Here is an 18,256-nt window from a genome sequence, read left to right on the forward strand (position 1 = left end):
CATGGAAGAATATTTGGGAACTTTTAGAAATGAGCTGAGAAGCCTAGAAAAAAAGTATTCCTTTAAAACAAATGTTGTGCTGCACAAGAAATACTTTTTTTCTAGGCTTTTAAGCTCATTTCTAAAAGTTCCTAAATATTCTTAAAATTTCATGCAATTCTGAGAGGAGAGAACCTATTTTATTTTATGTATATAAATTGCAACTTTTATATTAAGTAAATATATATCGTTTTGTTAGGTTAGAACTCGGTCGGTACATCGGTATCCCCTTAAATCATGAGAATATTTTGTTTTATTATAAAAAATGTATAGATCTTCCGTGTATGTGGCCTCGAAATAACAAAATAAGCGTTTTATTGCATTTAATCATTGTTTTATTACCAACGGTACAAAGATTTTTTTATTTACAGCAAGAAAATCTTTGCGTTGTCGATAATTTTTCGCTATCCACAAATCGATGATTGAAATTTAACCAATCGGAAGAAAGGTATTTTAAGTCTAATTTACACGCACACGTCAGATGGGGATTGTTCCGATTGCGCACATGTTCGATTGGACACACCATACATATACGTATATCGACCGATTCCTAGGGTAACCAGCACTTTAACCAATCAAAGGACCTTATTTTCAACTGGCCAATAAGCATTACGTCCGATCGATACTCACCCCATCAGATGTTAGACGCTTTCCAAAAATACAAGGCAAAAAATCGTTAATCTCTAATTGGCCAATCAAACGTTTGGAAATATTTACAAACACTACGTAAAGCGATTAGCTGATTCTTTCGTACGTGTACTGTTACGTTTCATGCGATCGCAGAAATTTCTCTGGATAAACCTTAACAGTCGTTTACACAGATATGTATGTATGCATGTTTGTACATACACACCTGTCCTTCAATGACAATCATTTTCGTGTGACATTCGCGATGGTTAATTACGGCGCGCGCAACATGTCTCGGTCAGGTTAAAAAGGTACAGTGACGTTTTACGATGATCAACATTGGCAACATAGCGCAATGACAGCAACACTGAGGACGATGACAATGACACATGTTGTTACGAGCAACGAGTAGTGAGGACAATAATCCCGACTGTATGTGAGATCGACGATTATCGTGCACGTCGTTGGAGAGACGCGTCGTCTGGTGGGAGAAGACTTTGGAATTCGATTTCGGCAAATATGCCGTTAGTCGTGAGAAACTGTCCGCATCTGGCCAATCGCGGCGATCTCGCTTTCATTGAGGCGTTGATGACGCGGGAGGAACGTTTCGTCAAGTGCAGCGATTGCGACGTTTCGGGACCCAACCTCTGGCTCTGCCTGTATCCTGACTGCCGCTGGGTCGGCTGTGCCGAGACCCATCTCGATCACAGTACCATTCACAACCAAAATTACCCGGCTCACTGCGCTCACATGAATCTGTCTACCAACAGAATTTGGTGTTATGCCTGCAAGACCGAAGCCATCGCCAAACACGTGCCGTCACCCCCGCTGTCTCCAACGCAAGTGGAGTTTAAGACAATGGGCAACAAGTATGCTGGGGATGCTTCTGGTGGTAGCGTCGAATCCAAATTGGATGGTTTAGATAGATTGATGTTTGATAAGTGAGTAAAAATAAACATTAAAATAATGTACTACATAAACTATATTTACTATAAACAGTTGTCTAAATTAATATTTATGGTTCGACAACTGATAGATGACGAATAGATTGTAGAATATGTTTTGTTCACATTGCTAATAGTAATTCACTTGGAGTAGTTACTATTTTCAAACAAATATGATAAAAAGTTAAGGGGATGCTGAACTACCGACCGATATATTAAGCAAATATATTGTTTTGTTAGGTTAGAATTCGGTCGGTAATCCAGCATCCCCTTAAATTTGGATTTATAATTTTAAAACATCATGTATATCTTTTTTTTTCTTTCACAGATTTTATGGAGATTGGTCTGTAAATAGAATTAATTCGGAAAAAGGAAATTCGTTTAATGAACGATCTGGAGATTCTCCCGATACTACAGATTCAGATGAAAGCAAGGATTTTTCTGGGAAGCCAAGAGGTTTAGTAGGCTTGCAGAATATTGGCAATACGTGTTACATGAATGCAGCACTGCAAGCTTTATCTAATGTATCTCCCTTGACACAATTCTTCTTGGATTGTGGTCATATAGTCAATTATATGTCGAAAGACAGGAAACCTGGACTAAGCCTAAGCTATTTGAATCTCATTCGGGATATGTGGAACAAAAAGACTAGAGGATACGTTGTACCACATGGTATTCTATCAGGTATTAGAACAGTCCATCCCATGTTCAGAGGGTATCATCAACACGATACTCAAGAATTTCTCAGATGTTTTATGGATCAATTGCACGAGGAACTGAAAGAGCATCTCGAGGATGATAGAGATATTCAGTTGCGACTTAAAGGGCTAGGCGATCATTCGTCGGAGGATGAAGACGAAGTCGAAACTGAAATGGACGGGAATGCGTCCAGTCAATCTGATGCCGAATACGAAACTTGTGACTCGGGTGTAAGTGAACAGAGCTCGCTGAGTGATGAGGGTGAACGCGGTACAAAGAGACGGTATTCTCGAGTGTCGCAGACGGAGAAGCTGCGTAACAAATTCACCAACAGAAATCTGAAAAAATCAAACATAGAGCCGACGTTTGCTCCGCCGCAACGTTCTCCGCAAAACTCGCCGGTAAAGCATCGCACCAAGAAGCAAATGAAAACACGCAGCATCATCAGTGACACATTCGATGGTAAGCTCCTTAGTAGCGTGCAGTGTCTGACGTGCGATAGGATTTCCACACGGGTGGAGACTTTCCAAGACTTGTCCTTACCCATTCCGAGTAGAGATCACATCGACATGCTGCATCAGGGATCATTGACGCCACAAAAAGCTGGACCGTGCTCTGACGTTGTCTACGTGACCAATCAATCAGGATGGTTATCATGGTTCCTGCAATGGATGCGCTCGTGGTTCTGGGGACCAGTGGTTAGTCTGCACGACTGCCTCTCTGCATTTTTTAGCGCTGACGAGCTCAAAGGTGACAACATGTACAGCTGTGAAAAATGCAATAAGTTGCGTAACGGCATCAAATTTTCTAAAGTCCTCGAGCTACCTGAAATATTGTGCGTTCATTTGAAGAGATTCCGTCACGAATTAATGTTCAGCTCAAAAATCGCCAACTACGTGTCATTTCCCCTCGAAGGTCTCGATATGCGACCATATCTTCACAAGGAGTGCGTATCCAAAGTCACAACCTACAATTTAATATCAGTCATTTGTCATCATGGTACGGCCGGCGGTGGCCATTACACCTGTTATGCATTGAATCCAGTCACCAACAAATGGTACGAATTCGACGATCAATGCGTGACAGAAGTGTCACCAGAGACGGTAAAGCATTGCGAAGCGTACGTGCTCTTTTACAAAAAGTGGTCGCCGGAGATGTTGCAACTGCGTGATAAAACCATGGAGCTCATGGAACTATCGTCTCGCGAGTTGTCTGATCTAAACTTCTTCGTGTCCCGGCAGTGGATCAACCGTTTCAATACATTTTCCGAACCTGGCCCGATCGACAATTCCGACTTCTTATGCCCTCACGGGGGAGTGATTCCCGTTAGGGCACAATTCGTCGATAAGCTCAGCATGCCTATACCACAGGCAGTTTGGGAATACTTATATAATGCGTAAGTTCTCTTGATGCATGACTGTGCGACATATACACAATTATTTTTCTATTATATTTTTTTTTTCGTTTACGTTATTTATAGGTTTGGAGGAGGCCCAGCCTGTACACATCTGTACGAGTGCCCAATCTGCGAAGAGACTTACGAATCCTTGCAGAAACGTAGGCAATACGAGATGGAACTGTTCCAACGGTTGAATCACACTACCGACAATCATACAGCTATCTATGCGTTAGCTATGGCTTGGTTGAGACAATGGCAGAGTTTCGTTCGAGGCAAAGAGACTCAGCCACCAGGACCAATTGATAATAATTCCATCGTTGTAAATAAAAATGGACAAAATAGTCTTAAAGTTGGTGAGTTTCTTTTCATATTCGAGAGAGATTATTTGTTACTAAATTAAGTTTATATCGTAAGATTGTGAAAAGAGAGGAATGTATAGAATATTTGTCATTTTTACACTCATCTTTAATGTCACTCATCTTTGCTTGCAGGCTCGGATTACGGCCAAATTCCTGAGGAGTTGTGGCAATTTTTCTTGACTACATATGGTGGTGGACCAGAATTGATGCTGCATTCATGTCAACGACCGATGCCTGTTCAGCCTAACCCTTCTATACATTCCGTATCGAATCCAAATTTGATAGATCCAAATCTTAAGTGTAATCGCATAGAGGCTAAGTCCAACAAACTTACTACAACCAGGAGCTCGGAAACGATTTCGCAACAGGACAGCGCGATTGAAAGTCTACTTTCGAGCAGTGACTCCCATCAGACACAGAAGGACGTGAGCGAATAAATCGCGAGTGAATTGCAATTTTGCGCGATGGCCCGTTCATTATGACAAGCATTTCCATTGGTTCTTTATTAAGTTAGCCTGTAAGTAAATCAAATTATTCTAATTTTGCGAAACTCCACGTTTTACGTTCATGATAGCTTGATACTTTCTTGCTAAATTTTTATAGGCGAGATATCGTGCACTGGGTGCATAGTATATGTGTTTTTAGTATCATGGAAATGAAACAATCACTGTCATTTTGCGATTTGAAGATGGAAAATAACAATCAGATATATTTATATGGGTAGTAATTTATGTACAAAATTTATGTAAAATTAAATTCTCTCTTTCAAAATATGCAATAAACTCGAAAAGTATCTTTATTATAAAAAATCGCAGTTATAGTTATATTTAATAAAATAATTTTCTCATCAACATATATGTACATATATATATATATATATATATATATATATATATATATATATATATGTGTGTGTGTGTGTATATATATATGTATAGAGTATAGAGCGATATATTAATATTATTCGTTACAAAAAATTAAAGATTTTTTTAGTTCATTATTGGAAAGGATTATTTAAGAATGTGCTTTCATGTTTGAATCTATGACATATTCTTTTATTATTTTCAAATTATCGTGAAAAATTAGAATGACATTGGTTGTTTTAAGTCCGATATTACTTTGACACGATTGTGCACCGTATCAGTCGTTCAGTAACGTGGAATTTCATCCTACAGTTTTATTGATGGGAATATTGCGTATGATGGGAAATGTAGTTTATAGTACAAAAACAGATTTGCTATATAGACCGTACATTATTTAAATACAAATCTTAGCTCGTATTTTTCGCCCAAAGTCTAGGCTGTAACACCGTGCGACTTCGGTACAGTTGAGGCTCACATTTTTGATGTTTATACATTCGCCGTAACATTGGAGTATGCGTGTGTATGTTATTTCTGCACGGAAAGACAAATGGTTTTCTCTCTCTCTATCTCTTTGTTCCAAAGTCATGTACATAACATCGTTCCTTCTTCGTTGGTGTCGTAGCCTTTCATCTCGACAGAAAAAAAAAAAAAAAAAAACATGTAAAAGACTGACAAATCGATTTTATTTAAACAGAAAGACGTTAATTGTACGATCGATGAGTGGCAACTTGGTTACAAAATCTGATACGCAAAGAAATTCCATGATTTTCATTCTTTTTGTTTTTGATCAGATAAAAGAAATTATTGTTATATACAAGTAAATTTATTGCTGTACATATAAGTTTTTTCCTACCATTTGGAGAGCTAATGCAAGAGAAGCTCTCGACAGTGCAATTCATTAATTGCCTTCGCAATCTCCTACAAGTATGAAAAGCTATTGAGCTATAAACAAGCTCTAAACTATAAAAGCTTTGAATTGCAATTAATTATAATAATTAATTATATATATATATATATAATTATATTAATTATATTAATTATATAAATTATATATATATGTGAAAAAAACGCGCTTCTCTCAAGTATTATACAAAGAAATTTTATCTTACTTTTATATATCCTAGCTATGTTTTTACATAATGTTTAGGTATTTATCAAGCACGATTGTCATCTATATTATGTAAAAAAATAGGAAATTATAAGACGAGCGATATTTAAAGAAAATTGGAGATTGCAATATGCATAGGTATTATAACATCGAGCTAAATCGTGTTTTATTTGTATCATGTTTTTATGATAAACATCACTTTCGGTTTTTTGTATATGTGTCATAGTAAAATCATACCAATAATCATTTCCAATTCCATCTTTAATCTCCAATGTTATTATTTGATTATTTAGTCACATCTTGATTATAAAACATTATATTATTTAGCAATAAAAGCTTACGCATTAAATTATAAATGATACGCAATAATAATAAATATAGGATTACATAATGACGAATATTCAAATAATATGACAAAATTTTACGGTCAAATCAAATTTCTCTGTTATATATACTTAAGAAGCGTGCCTTTTGTTGCTTATTAATTGCATTATTTAATTGATCTATGCTCGTAAGAGAGAATCATCAAATATATGTCACCATTTTGTCTTGTAGTGTTTTCGTGGATCTTATCTCGTTAATATCTTTATAGCGAATATTAATTTCCATAGTATCATGATTGTATATTGCGGAAAAGTAAAAAAAAAAAAAAAAACAGTGCAATTTGAATTTCAGCAGGACGCAAACAATTGTGAAAAATTGTTGAGGCTAATTCTATCTAATCCGCTATCCAAAGCATAAATGTCCATAACATGAATAATAAATATATAAGTTGGTTTTTATTTATTGAATTTTATAGAGACTATGTCATTGCCGGACGAAATGTGTTTGTTCGTAACTTTAAATGAAGGCTCCCAATTTCTTTTTTACATAGTTGTAAAAAATTTATCACTTTATATCAATTCACAGACTTGTAAATTTAATTAGGGAGAGCGATAAGAAATTTCAGTTTTAAGGTTTACAATATTGCAAAGATTCCATCTCCTTTACAATATCACACAATATTACCAGCTCATTCCGTAAATTTAATTAAGAACACCAAAAGTTTTTAAATCTAATTTATTTCTATTTGATATAAAAGATTGTGTGTGTTTAATTGTGTGTGATTAATAATGATACGAATAAAATGATCAAAGCATTTCTTTCACGACAGTTGTATCTTTAAACGAAATCAGTCTCAAAGTCCCATCGATTTTATATCAAACTCCGAGAGCTCTTTAATATTTTTCGATTAAAAAAAAAATTAATATAAATATATTCAATTTATATGTATATATTTTTTGGAGTTTGAAAAAAAAATATATATATATATATATATATATATATATATATATATAATTTTTTTTTTAGATAATTTTTGTTTTGCAAATGATGACAATCTGATCTGTCTTATATTTAATTGTTTGCGAGAGAGAGAGAGAGAGAGACAGGAATATCTTATCCCATATGCCGGGTTCGGGAGAAATGGATGCGCGGATACGACACTAGGAGAGGCACTCGCGAGATGACGATACGTCCTCTCTCGTGGACCATCGATCGAATCCTGCGCATTCGGGGGTGGCTGGCCATATTATTCCCCCGCGATCTCCCTTAAACGGCGCCGTGTCCCCGCTGCTAGTCGATGCCGCGGATCGTGGGCTTCGCTGCCGCGATTTTGGCCCCGCAAGTCGCGGCGTAGATCGTAGATGATACAACATCGTCGTCATCATGCGGCTTTATAATCCCAAGTAGTTAGGCAGTGCGCTCTCGTTCCGATTTTCACTCCTTTTCTTCCCTCCTCTTTCTTCTTCATGAAGCCTCGCTTTCGTCCGGGGTCGTTTTTAGTTTAATCATTTTTATCGCGTTATCCTTAACTGCGCGAGGCTCGTGGAAAATCGGATAAGCAGGATCTCCCAGGAGGAACGTCCAAGGGGGACATCGGATTCGCTAATTCTTTCGGTAAGCACGATTTTTTGTTCATTGATAACACATTAGTATGTTACTTGATCTAAGATGTTTCACACACCGTTGTTCCTACAGATGGAGAAGTCCGCTCGATATTCAACCACAAACACCAATACATCTTTGCTTCATTCATTGATAATTTACACATCTTATTCAGAAATGTCCAAGATGCATAATTTAAATCTGAATAATTAATGTCTTGTGTAATTCATCATGTCTTGCCCCAGGATATATACTTGTCCTTCACTCCCTCGATCATTGTACAGTATCTAGTCGTTTTTGTGTGAAAAAAAAAAAATCTACGTACGTATAAGGGATTATAAGTAAATGTGCTCGCCGTAGAAGCAACAGATAGAGAAATGGCGAATTTCCGTGGATTTTATATACCCTCCTTCGGAGCAACGGTCAGCGTCGCCTGGGAGACCTTGAAGGCCAAATGGCCGGAGAACAGCCCGTGTATGGAGCTGATCCGCGGCGGCGGCGGCGGCGGCATGGGCCAAGGACATCCTCAAGGCAGCGACGGTCAGGGCCAGTTCAAGTCCTTCGACGAGGGCCGCGATAACACCGAGATGATGACCATGAATAACGGAGATCAGGCGTACCGGGATCAGAACAACGTGGCGATCGCCGAGGATTCCTTCAGCTACCAAAGAAACGGGTAAAGGGAATGCATTGCTTCCGACCTTCCGAAACTACGGATTTCAGGTTCCTAATTCGGATCTAACATTTCGCTCCGATTGCAGGGATAAAGTTAGAACGGGAAGTATGAGCAGCGGCGAATTTAGCGAGTACGACGAGGGTGGCGGAGAGTTTGGTGGCTCGGGTGTCAAGATCAATGAATGGCAAGCCGCTTGGAACGTTACAAATGCTATTCAGGTATTACAGTAAAAAAAAAAAAAAAATAGTGTATCCGATAATTCGATACAAATTAAAATACAATCTTCCATCCAAAAGAAAGCTAAACAAAAAATTATTATTATTATAATAAAAGTATGGTAAATCATAAACGTTATGTTATAATTTTGTATAGCATACATACACATAATAATTAGTAATTAATTAGTTAATTAATTGACATTATATATAAAATATTTATTAATGATTAAGCATATATAATTAGAAACTATGTAATTATGCGGTTTTCTGTGAATCACACCGTTTTATTAGTAAATTTTTGTCTAGGGAATGTTCATTGTCTCTCTGCCATTCGCCGTTCTACGCGGGGGTTATTGGGCGATCGCCGCGATGGTCGGCATCGCACACATCTGCTGCTACACCGGCAAGATCCTGGTCGAGTGCCTGTACGAGCTTGATTCGGTTACGGGTCAGCGTGTACGCGTACGAGATTCGTACGTAGCCATCGCCAAGGAGTGTTTCGGGCCAAGGTGGGGCGCACGCGCCGTCAACATCGCGCAGATCATCGAGCTGTTGATGACCTGCATTCTGTACGTGGTTGTCTGCGGCGACCTGATGATCGGCTCGTTTCCCGAGGGAGCGATCGACACCCGCAGTTGGATGATGCTGATAGGTATATTTCTCCTGCCGCTCGGTTTCCTCAAGTCGCTGCAGCACGTCTCCATGCTGAGCTTCTGGTGCACGATGTCTCACCTCTTCATCAATGCGATCATCATCGGTTACTGCATCCTGGAGATCGGTGACTGGGGCTGGTCGAAGGTGAAGTGGACAATCGACATGGAGAATTTTCCGATCTCGCTCGGCGTGATAGTCTTCAGTTACACGTCGCAGATCTTCCTACCGACTCTCGAGGGCAATCTCATCGATCGCTCCCAGTTCGACTGGATGCTTAACTGGAGTCACATCGCCGCGGCCGCGTTTAAATCGCTCTTCGGTTGGATCTGCTTCCTGACTTTCCAAAATGACACGCAACAGGTGATCACCAATAACCTGCACTCGGCCGGTTTCAAAGGTTTGGTGAATCTATGCCTGGTCATCAAAGCAGTACTCTCGTACCCGTTGCCGTATTACGCGGCCTGCGAGCTCCTAGAACGCGCCTTCTTCCGCGGTCGACCGAAAACGATCTTCCCGACCATCTGGACGGTGGATCGCGAGCTCAAAGTCTGGGGTCTGGCTTGGCGAGTCGGCGTGATCGTGTTCACCATTCTTATGGCGATTTTCATACCGCACTTCAGCATACTGATGGGTTTCATCGGTTCTTTCACCGGCACCATGCTCTCGTTCATCTGGCCTTGTTATTTTCATCTCAAGCTGAAGAGAAACTCGATGGAATGGAGCGCCGTCGCGTACGATTGCTTCGTCATCTTCCTCGGTATTCTCTTTGGCGTGATTGGCGTTTACGACTCTGGTTCTGCGCTGATCAACGCCTTCGAGATCGGCTTACCCTTCTGAGCAATCTTGCGACAGTTAGGTCATTTTGTGTTGTTGTTGTCTTGTATCGGAATGATATTACGTTCTCGAGCTGTTGAAATATTCGATTCTAATATATCCTCGATATTCATGCAATAATTGCTGATGCATACGGGAGACTATATAAAGAGATGAATCGATTATATAAAGATCTGAAATGATAATTCATAGGCAGAAAGTTACGCAGGAAAATATATTTTCTAATAAAAATTAGAAATTTCTCTCTCTCTAAACAATATTCTGATCTGACAGAGAAGTTGTTTTAGAAAATATTATTAGAAAGATACGCACATTATGCGAGTGAAATTTTTTAAAAGAGATGTGTGTTTTCCAACTTTAAGATGCATCAGTGAGAATCAAATATTTTACATGCTCGAAAGCGATTAATTAACATGAGAAATTTGCGTCTGTATTTCTTGTTATTTGGTATTTTGACGTTTTTATCGTTTTAATGTTGTGTTGATTGTCTTTGATTTCTCTTAGTGTTAGGAAAATTTTTTGAATGTTTGAGATAATTTTAATCGATTAAAGAAAGCACCGTCTTCCATTCACATAAAAATATCAACTGCGCTTGTAATGACATGCGTTTTCTGCGTAACAAATTTACATTTAAATAACCAACGACAACATATCCAAAATTGTTTTCTCTACTCTAATAGCGATCTGTTGTGATCTATTTTTAGAAACGTAAAAAATTAAAATTAGACAAAAAAACATACTATTTTCTATTAGTATGTAATTGCAATATTCTTTTTCAAAAGAAGAAAATTATCGGCTCGCTGGTGGCGTAATTTGAAGTTCTATTGTATATTTCACAATTCTATCAGGATTGTAACATATCTGTAACGCGAGTGAGGGATTTATCCGTCTTCCAATCCCCGATTTGTTTTACATTCGGGAGCCTGTAGATAAAAACGAGAAAGAGAGAGATTTAGGGCGTCATTATTAAATGTCAATGACAATATCTCACGATGTCTTCCACGATGCAGCAGCAAACAGAGCGCAGCCTAACTATTTACTAGTTGACTACTGTTACAGTTTTCTGGATTTTATAATTATATGTACCACTCTCTGCGGAGATGTATAACCGTATATAATTTTTACGCGACGCGTCGAATCACGACGGCGGGACAGGACGCGGCCGCGATCCATCAATCTTGATCGCAACTTCGCGCACGATAATTATTATAGCGATTACGATAGACGAATCTGCCGAATAATTTTTGAGATAGAAATAGCCCGAGTCGTCCCTTCGTCGCGCAAACGATGCGCGGACAATTATGTACAACCGAGTACAATTAGTTGTATAATCCAAGGTCTTCCAAGAGATCGTTATAGATCACACATTAGTTTAAGGAATGAGTATAGAACAACGTAGTTGTTCCGTGCAGCTGCAGAATGCTGCTTCAGGAAGAGCAGATGAATCTAAAAATTCTGCAAAATTTATTCTATAAAAATATATAATTAGAGTTTCATATATATATATTATAAATTTTCCCGAAATTATCAAAAAAATTATTTTTAAAAAATTATTTACTTAGGGATTTTTTTTTATATCGAGTTCTCTTGAAATTTTTTAGCGGTCTGGACTTTTGATTTTATAGATCTTTAAATTGTTGACTCCATTTAAATCGAGTATTCTTTACTTTAAATTTTTCATTTCCAATTTTTTTTTTTCCTTTCTCGAAGAGAGGCACACATCTGCGAGTGTTCTGCAGACACGGAAAATTTGCAGATTAACTAAAGCGTGTTAATAATTGTGAAACGAGTCTTCCAGTAATGTCTTCCAGAACGACAATATTAATGAAAATAATATAATATATATATTATACAATAACGATAATGATGTATTACTATTTACTGAGCGAGGAGGATCTTTGTCGAATGATATTAAGCGTTATGTTGAGAGCAGTAGATGTTAAGCGTTACCTCGTAAGGCTACGGTCATGCATAATTGATGTTTCATATCAATGAATATATCAATGACACATAATGTAAGTAAAATCACGCTGTTCACGAAATCAGATTTAGATCGTTAATGAGGGATCATCCTACTTCTTTATATCGACAATAATTATCAAAGGCGGTTGAATGAGGATCGTATTGGAATCTTCTCTTGGTGGTCGCAAGTTAGAGGTCTAATATTTATTGTCTTATAAAACTTTCAATTTTTTTCACATATCTCATTATCAACCTGAAAGAAGAAAAAAAAATAGAACAAATGTCGCAACATAAAAATTTGTTGTAGAGATTTAAAGATAGAAATAGTTGATCTATTTCTGAATTATGAAAGCGAACCACAAAGAGATATTCCGCGAGCTAATGTTTTAATGCGGACAAATATAGGCTTCTAAAGCGCTTCTGCAGAAATATCCGTATTTCATGGCGTTTCGAGAAGGGCAAAAACCTCATCGGTGTTGTGTAGGCAGAATATACATATAAACGTTATAAAACAATGTAAAGCGGTCTATTATGAGAAATATGAAAATACATTATCCGATGTGAATACGAGGAATGATAATATATTGACAAAATTTTACGAACGTATACTTCACTTGCACTTTGCCCAGTATAATATCATTTTACATCTTTTTTTTTTTGAAGACTTAATTACAAAAATGGAAATGTTATTTAATAGTAAATTAAATTTCTTCTATGATTTTATTTTAAATTTTTCTTATTTATACTCGCTTGTATCTAAAGGAAAAGGGATGTCTCGTTGGATAGATACCTTGATAAACAATTAGATTTATTAACAATGTTTTTATTATAATTTTTTTTCACGTTAGAATAAACATTAAAAATGCAAAAACTCTATGGCTGAAAGTAACAAAATTATGGAGGCTTAAAACTTTATAGTATTGAATATATGGCAACACCACCTTTCCTAACAATTACAAAAGCAAAAAAAATAATATCTGACAGTAGCTTAGAGAGAAATGCTCTTGAGAGAAAGCTTTCTCTTTCAGGGGAACTCTTACCTACGCATTATCGACGAGCCTCGGTTACTAGTTTGTAGATCTAATATTTCTAGTACGATATATATATATATAAAATATAAAAAATTAATAATCAAATGTGTGTGCGTATATTTTATATGATTTTACTCTTTTGATGAAATTTAACTTAATCAATTAAACGATTTCAGTCGCATGTGAGCCTCCAAAAATCATGTAAAAATCAACGAATCATAAAAGCAATAAGAGAGAAACAAAAACATAAATAATATTGGGTAATGAGAGAAGTATGTATATATAAATAAATATCTATAAATTATAAACATAAATAACACGTCAATCGATAAAAGTTTTTGCTCAATTATCATATATAATTATTGACTGTTATGTCTAGTTAGAATGTTTGTTAATCTCACAGCTTTCATTATTCTAAAACATCCTGTTTTTTTTTATTGCTCTTATGCCAATTATAAAAATATTCTTTGATTGTCACATGAACAGGGAAAGAATAAATTTTCTTTCGTGTACAATATAAAAATTTGGAGATGTCGCATATAGTAACTATTTCGTTATACTTCTTCTATCATTACAAAAGTGCTATGTTTCTATTAACGTAAAATTGTTCATATATATATATATATATATATATATATATATAGTGTCATATATTATTAAACTCTAGCAGTAATCTCGAAAGAAAAATCAAAGATAAAATTAAACAAATAATATAACAGAGTATAAAATTCTCAAATAAATTACAATGTATCATCACTCGGTGGAATTACAATCATTCACTCCTGAATGCTTGTTCCAAAAATAAAAATTTGTTGCAAACTATATTTGAACAATTCTATAATTCTCAACTCGTGTGTATTGCCATTTCGACTTTTGAGAAATATATATACGCGCATTTCAACAGATATTTATAAAAGCTTCGTCCCCTCTCACATGTTATCGGTAACTTATATCTGTAACATTTTTTATACATTTTATTTTTGCACCTCTTTTTTATATTATTCTTCACAAGTTTCAACCACTTTGTTTAAAGCTGCCTTTTCTTCTACTCGTAAATCGTCCTCTCGAGATTCTACCTTATCAATTACTACATTATTTTCTGCATCACTTTTATTCTCCTTTTTGTATTCTTGAATTTCATTAGTACATTTTATTACATCTTGTTTATTGCTAATATTAATCTTGTCATCTATGACAATAACTTTATCTTCTACAGTCGCAATTTCTTTTTCTTTTAAGCTTTTATCATTGCTATCCATCTTATTATTTTGTTCCATTATAGAAGATACATCAGTTGAAGATATTATTTGTATTGCATTGTCTGTCTCCACTTTCTCTTCTGCAGAACTTTCTACATTGAGCTTAAAATCATTTTCTTGTTCATTTATATCTTTAGTTTGCTTACTATCACAGTTATCACTTAAGACTTCTTCAATTTGCTCCATTGGTGAATTATGCTCTTTATTTTCCATTACAGTTTCATCGATATCATCATTGGCAGCACATGACAGATTTTCCACAGATTTAGTCTTATCTTCATCATTATCATTTATGTCTTTCACTAATGATGCAGTTAAATCTGTTTCGATAATTTCATTTTCACACTCGGACATTGTAGCTGTTTCAACAATTTGAGACTCATCCAATTTGTTTTCCACTTCTGTTATTTTACATGTTTCAATTTCATCTTTAGACACAGGCAGATCTGAATCTTGTAAAATAAACTTTTCTTCTTCGTTTGCAAAAGCTTTGCTTTTTTCATCTACATGTGAATTTAAACTGTCATTTTGATTATCCTCTATTTTTCCTTCTATATTTGCATCAAATTCATTGGAAGAAATTACATTGTTTTCTTTTTCATTCATAACTTTATCATTTTGTAATGGCATTACAATCTCCTCAGGTTTTTGAAGTTTGAATTGATCTGATTTCTCTGATTCTTTATGTGTTTTTTGAAATGATTCCATTTCATGATGTTTCTGAGGACTTTCATTAGCGTCTTCTCTCCTGATCTCTTTTTTACGAAAGTAAGGAGATTTATTGGTAAAGTCCTTCTTTTTCGGAGGCTGTGATTTTCGCGAATTAGAGAATTGTTGCTGATTATCGTGATAAATACCTTTGGTCTTATCTTCATAGGATTTTGGATGTGAAAAGGGTTCGGCATCGGGAGAAACCACTTCAATGTCCGAGTGACTGCTATATGTTATGCGACTCCTCTGTCGTGGTCCTACTCTACCTGTTCCAGCAATACTTGGCGAGTTTACTGAAAAATAGTAATATTGAACAGTTTCTAAATACTTTTTATATTTAAAAGAAGAAACATCACTGGAAATATATACAACACCTTTAACACTCATTAGTGGACCTTTCCCTTGATTCAATGTGACTTTTAAGCTTTTGTCGGTAGCAACAACAGTTCTTTCCTCGGAATTGGACGATAAAGGATTTTTAACATGTGCTTCCTGATGATGCGTGTTATTGGAACGATTTTCATAATTATTATGAAAGTGTCTCGAATTTCCTCGATAGGAACGATAACCACTACGATTATGGCTTACATAATCATTTCCTGCAAAGGAGAATTATATGTTTGAAATAACGAGAATATAATTTGAAACTGTGTGTGTGTGTGTATTGCTATTTATATAAGCGCCCATTGATTCTCACCGTTAACATGATGTCTTCTATCAAAATCTTTATAATCCTTCTTTACATAATCCCCTAATTTAGTCCCCTCTGATCTTGTCACCTCATTTACAATATGTGCCTGCAATAAGTACAATCTCTCATTTCTGCACGATTAAATTAATTTTTTAATATAATGCAACTCTTACCTTGTCATTATCCCATTCTCTACGCCAATTACCCTCAGCTGTCCTTTGTCTGCTAATGCGATCCTCATCTATACGATTTCTCTCTGCTCTCCAAGCCTCATATTCTGGCTGATACTCATCTCTGCGATAACTTCTGTTCATTCTATAATCCTGTTCAAAAAGAGTAAAATTAAAAAAAATAATTCTCTCTAATTACAATTATCTATAGATGTTACATACTTTTTGCACTCCATCCTTTCCTGCAGGTTTTCTCCTAAATGTGCCTTTTGAATGTTTCTGCCCTTTGTTTGGCATATTGTCCTTTGTACTTTCCAAATTGCCTTCTTCTCTTTCAGCATCAGCAAGGAAATTATATTTAGGATCAGGTGGAGGCCCTTGTCCCTAGGAGAAAGCATTAATATAAATTTAACAATTATTGACAATTTAAAGATTTAAAAAATCTATTCTCTTTCTCAAAGTCTATTCTCTCTTTTCAAATTATAAAAAAAATTTAAATTGATTTGTTACTATATATTCTAAAAATTAATATAACATTTTTTGTTTCATACACATACCTGAGCAAAAGTATGACCCTTCCTCCCTTCACCACTTGCAGAATGATATTGCTGAGGATGTTCTTGATGTTCTTTAGCAGGTTTCGATTTATTATTTGTTCTAGGTGGATTAGAAAATTCTGGTGGCTCTTTCCTCTCAGGCCAGTCTGTAGATGGTACCATTTGCACTAATGCATTTAGTTTGGCTGCATTTTTTTTATCTTCTTCCACTTCCTATGCAACAAAATTTGTTATTTCTTATAGAACAGTTAATTAATTAGTCACTCTATTTATACCTCATGTCTCCTTCTAATTTCTTCATTCTGTTGTCTTATTTTGTTGATTTTCTCTTCAAGCGCACTGGCTGCCATCTGCAATGCAGATTAGCCGATTATAAATGTATAAACAATATATAACAATAAATTATAAGCGTCAAATTAGCTCTGTTTCTCATTAAATATTCTAATCAAACATACATCATAAAACATCGAAAAAAATAGATATTTAAATATGATAATATTTCAAATCATCTAATGAACGATTAAATCAAACATTCTGCTCGCATGAATGCTCTTGTTCGATAGGCATTCTTGTCACGTCCCTGCAAGCCGCGAAAGGAATGTCACTTCCGAATTCTTCGTCCTCTAAATAACTATGTGTGTCGTGGCTTAGCACGTACAAGAGTTGCTCGATTCATCCGCACTATTTAGTTTAAATACACTGTATGGATTATAAAAAAAAAAAACGCAGACTTCAACCAGATCTTTCCCAACACGATCGAGACTATATAACGCAAAAAATCAAACGGATCATTATTTTCGTCGCGAATGAATCAGCGATGCGCATAAATTCGTCGCATACTGACTTACGACATCATATGCGAGTGCGACGGAAAATTTTCCAATCCGATTAACATCGCGCATATGTATTATTTCGTTAGCGATAAGATTTCGTCGAGACCTGTTTTCACCTATAATGTACGCATTTCGTGTACGCGCGCAGCGATATCGTTAGAATAAATTTTTACTGCTCCAAATTTTCAAGCCAATTGACGTATGTACCGATACACAGCTAATATGACGTAAGGAACATCGTAACGGTCATAAATATACATTTGGCGAGATTTAATTCGCGACTATGGGTGCGTTCGGGGAAACACTATTAGCGCTAACAGTGTCATTCTATCTTTGTTACTCATTAAAAGTTGAACAAAGATAGAACGACGCTGTTAACGCTAATAGCGTCTCTCCGAACGGGCCCTTCTGTTGCAATTGCGTTTTGAGTTAGGTTAGGATACGATTAATAACAGGATTAATAACACGGTTGATATATAAATAATAACTTACGATAGTCGGATGCTGTAGAAATATGCTGGACCGAGTGGTGAGGCTGGCTGGAAGGATTCAGAACATCACACGGGACGGTTATGTCAGACACGGGAAATGCGAACAAGTTCACAGCTCGGCGCATCTGTCACTTCTGCGTGCGCCGTATGCGCTGCACGTAACCTTACCGACCGGTGTGCAAAGTCACGCGACTGCGCCATCTGT

General features: G+C 36.2%; 3 protein-coding genes across 9 annotated transcripts; 2 read left to right on the forward strand and 1 right to left on the reverse strand.

The window, feature by feature from the left end:
* Positions 1–824: 824 nt before the first annotated feature.
* Usp20-33 (Ubiquitin specific protease 20/33) lies at positions 825–6,896 on the forward strand. The gene is made up of 4 exons (XM_072890519.1): positions 825–1,607; positions 1,939–3,705; positions 3,790–4,061; positions 4,200–6,896. The coding sequence occupies exons 1-4, from the start codon at positions 1,186–1,188 to the stop codon at positions 4,502–4,504; spliced, it is 2,766 nt and encodes a 921-aa protein (XP_072746620.1). The 5' UTR covers positions 825–1,185; the 3' UTR covers positions 4,505–6,896.
* A 520-nt stretch (positions 6,897–7,416) lies between these two features.
* Positions 7,417–13,595, forward strand: Vgat (vesicular GABA transporter). Of its 3 annotated transcripts, none has more exons than XM_072889975.1 (4): positions 7,417–7,976; positions 8,058–8,640; positions 8,726–8,858; positions 9,165–13,595. In XM_072889975.1, exons 2-4 carry the CDS (start codon positions 8,342–8,344, stop codon positions 10,347–10,349), a joined length of 1,617 nt encoding a protein of 538 aa, XP_072746076.1. In that variant the 5' UTR covers positions 7,417–7,976; positions 8,058–8,341; the 3' UTR covers positions 10,350–13,595. The 3 variants fall into 3 exon arrangements, with proteins under 3 accessions (XP_072746076.1, XP_072746074.1, XP_072746075.1); XM_072889974.1 differs by having other exon boundaries at positions 7,418–7,976; positions 8,325–8,640; XM_072889973.1 differs by having other exon boundaries at positions 7,417–8,640.
* On the reverse strand, positions 13,111–18,208 carry LOC140664657 (uncharacterized). 5 transcript variants are annotated; one of them, XM_072889970.1, is made up of 8 exons: positions 18,053–18,208; positions 17,003–17,077; positions 16,728–16,940; positions 16,393–16,554; positions 16,174–16,323; positions 16,007–16,106; positions 15,684–15,908; positions 13,111–15,602 (listed from the first exon to the last, which is right to left on the reverse strand). In XM_072889970.1, exons 2-8 carry the CDS (start codon positions 17,075–17,077, stop codon positions 14,338–14,340), a joined length of 2,190 nt encoding a protein of 729 aa, XP_072746071.1. In that variant the 5' UTR covers positions 18,053–18,208; the 3' UTR covers positions 13,111–14,337. The 5 variants fall into 5 exon arrangements, with proteins under 5 accessions (XP_072746071.1, XP_072746073.1, XP_072746072.1 ...); XM_072889972.1 differs by lacking the exon at positions 18,053–18,208 and adding an exon at positions 17,677–17,945; XM_072889971.1 differs by lacking the exon at positions 18,053–18,208 and adding an exon at positions 17,667–17,945.
* Between the last annotated feature and the right edge of the window lie 48 nt (positions 18,209–18,256).

Source organism: Anoplolepis gracilipes, chromosome 4 (assembly GCF_047496725.1).
Source record: "Anoplolepis gracilipes chromosome 4, ASM4749672v1, whole genome shotgun sequence".
In the NCBI taxonomy this organism is placed as follows: Eukaryota; Metazoa; Arthropoda; class Insecta; order Hymenoptera; family Formicidae; genus Anoplolepis; species Anoplolepis gracilipes.

Coding starts and splice junctions, on each gene's coding strand:
- Usp20-33 (XM_072890519.1), top strand. CDS start 1,186: ATGCCGTTAGTCGTGAGAAACTGTCCGCATCTGGCCAATCGCGGCGAT. Junction 3,706..3,789: donor TGGGAATACTTATATAATGC/GTAAGTTCTCTT, acceptor CGTTATTTATAG/GTTTGGAGGAGGCCCAGCCT. Junction 4,062..4,199: donor ACAAAATAGTCTTAAAGTTG/GTGAGTTTCTTT, acceptor CTTTGCTTGCAG/GCTCGGATTACGGCCAAATT.
- Vgat (XM_072889973.1), top strand. CDS start 8,342: ATGGCGAATTTCCGTGGATTTTATATACCCTCCTTCGGAGCAACGGTC. Junction 8,641..8,725: donor TTCAGCTACCAAAGAAACGG/GTAAAGGGAATG, acceptor CTCCGATTGCAG/GGATAAAGTTAGAACGGGAA. Junction 8,859..9,164: donor ACGTTACAAATGCTATTCAG/GTATTACAGTAA, acceptor ATTTTTGTCTAG/GGAATGTTCATTGTCTCTCT.
- LOC140664657 (XM_072889967.1), bottom strand. CDS start 17,629: ATGCGCGATGTTAATCGGATTGGAAAATTTTCCGTCGCACTCGCATAT. Junction 17,078..17,575: donor TCGCACTCGCATATGATGTC/GTAAGTCAGTAT, acceptor TCTGCATTGCAG/ATGGCAGCCAGTGCGCTTGA. Junction 16,324..16,392: donor GAAAGGATGGAGTGCAAAAA/GTATGTAACATC, acceptor CTTTTTGAACAG/GATTATAGAATGAACAGAAG.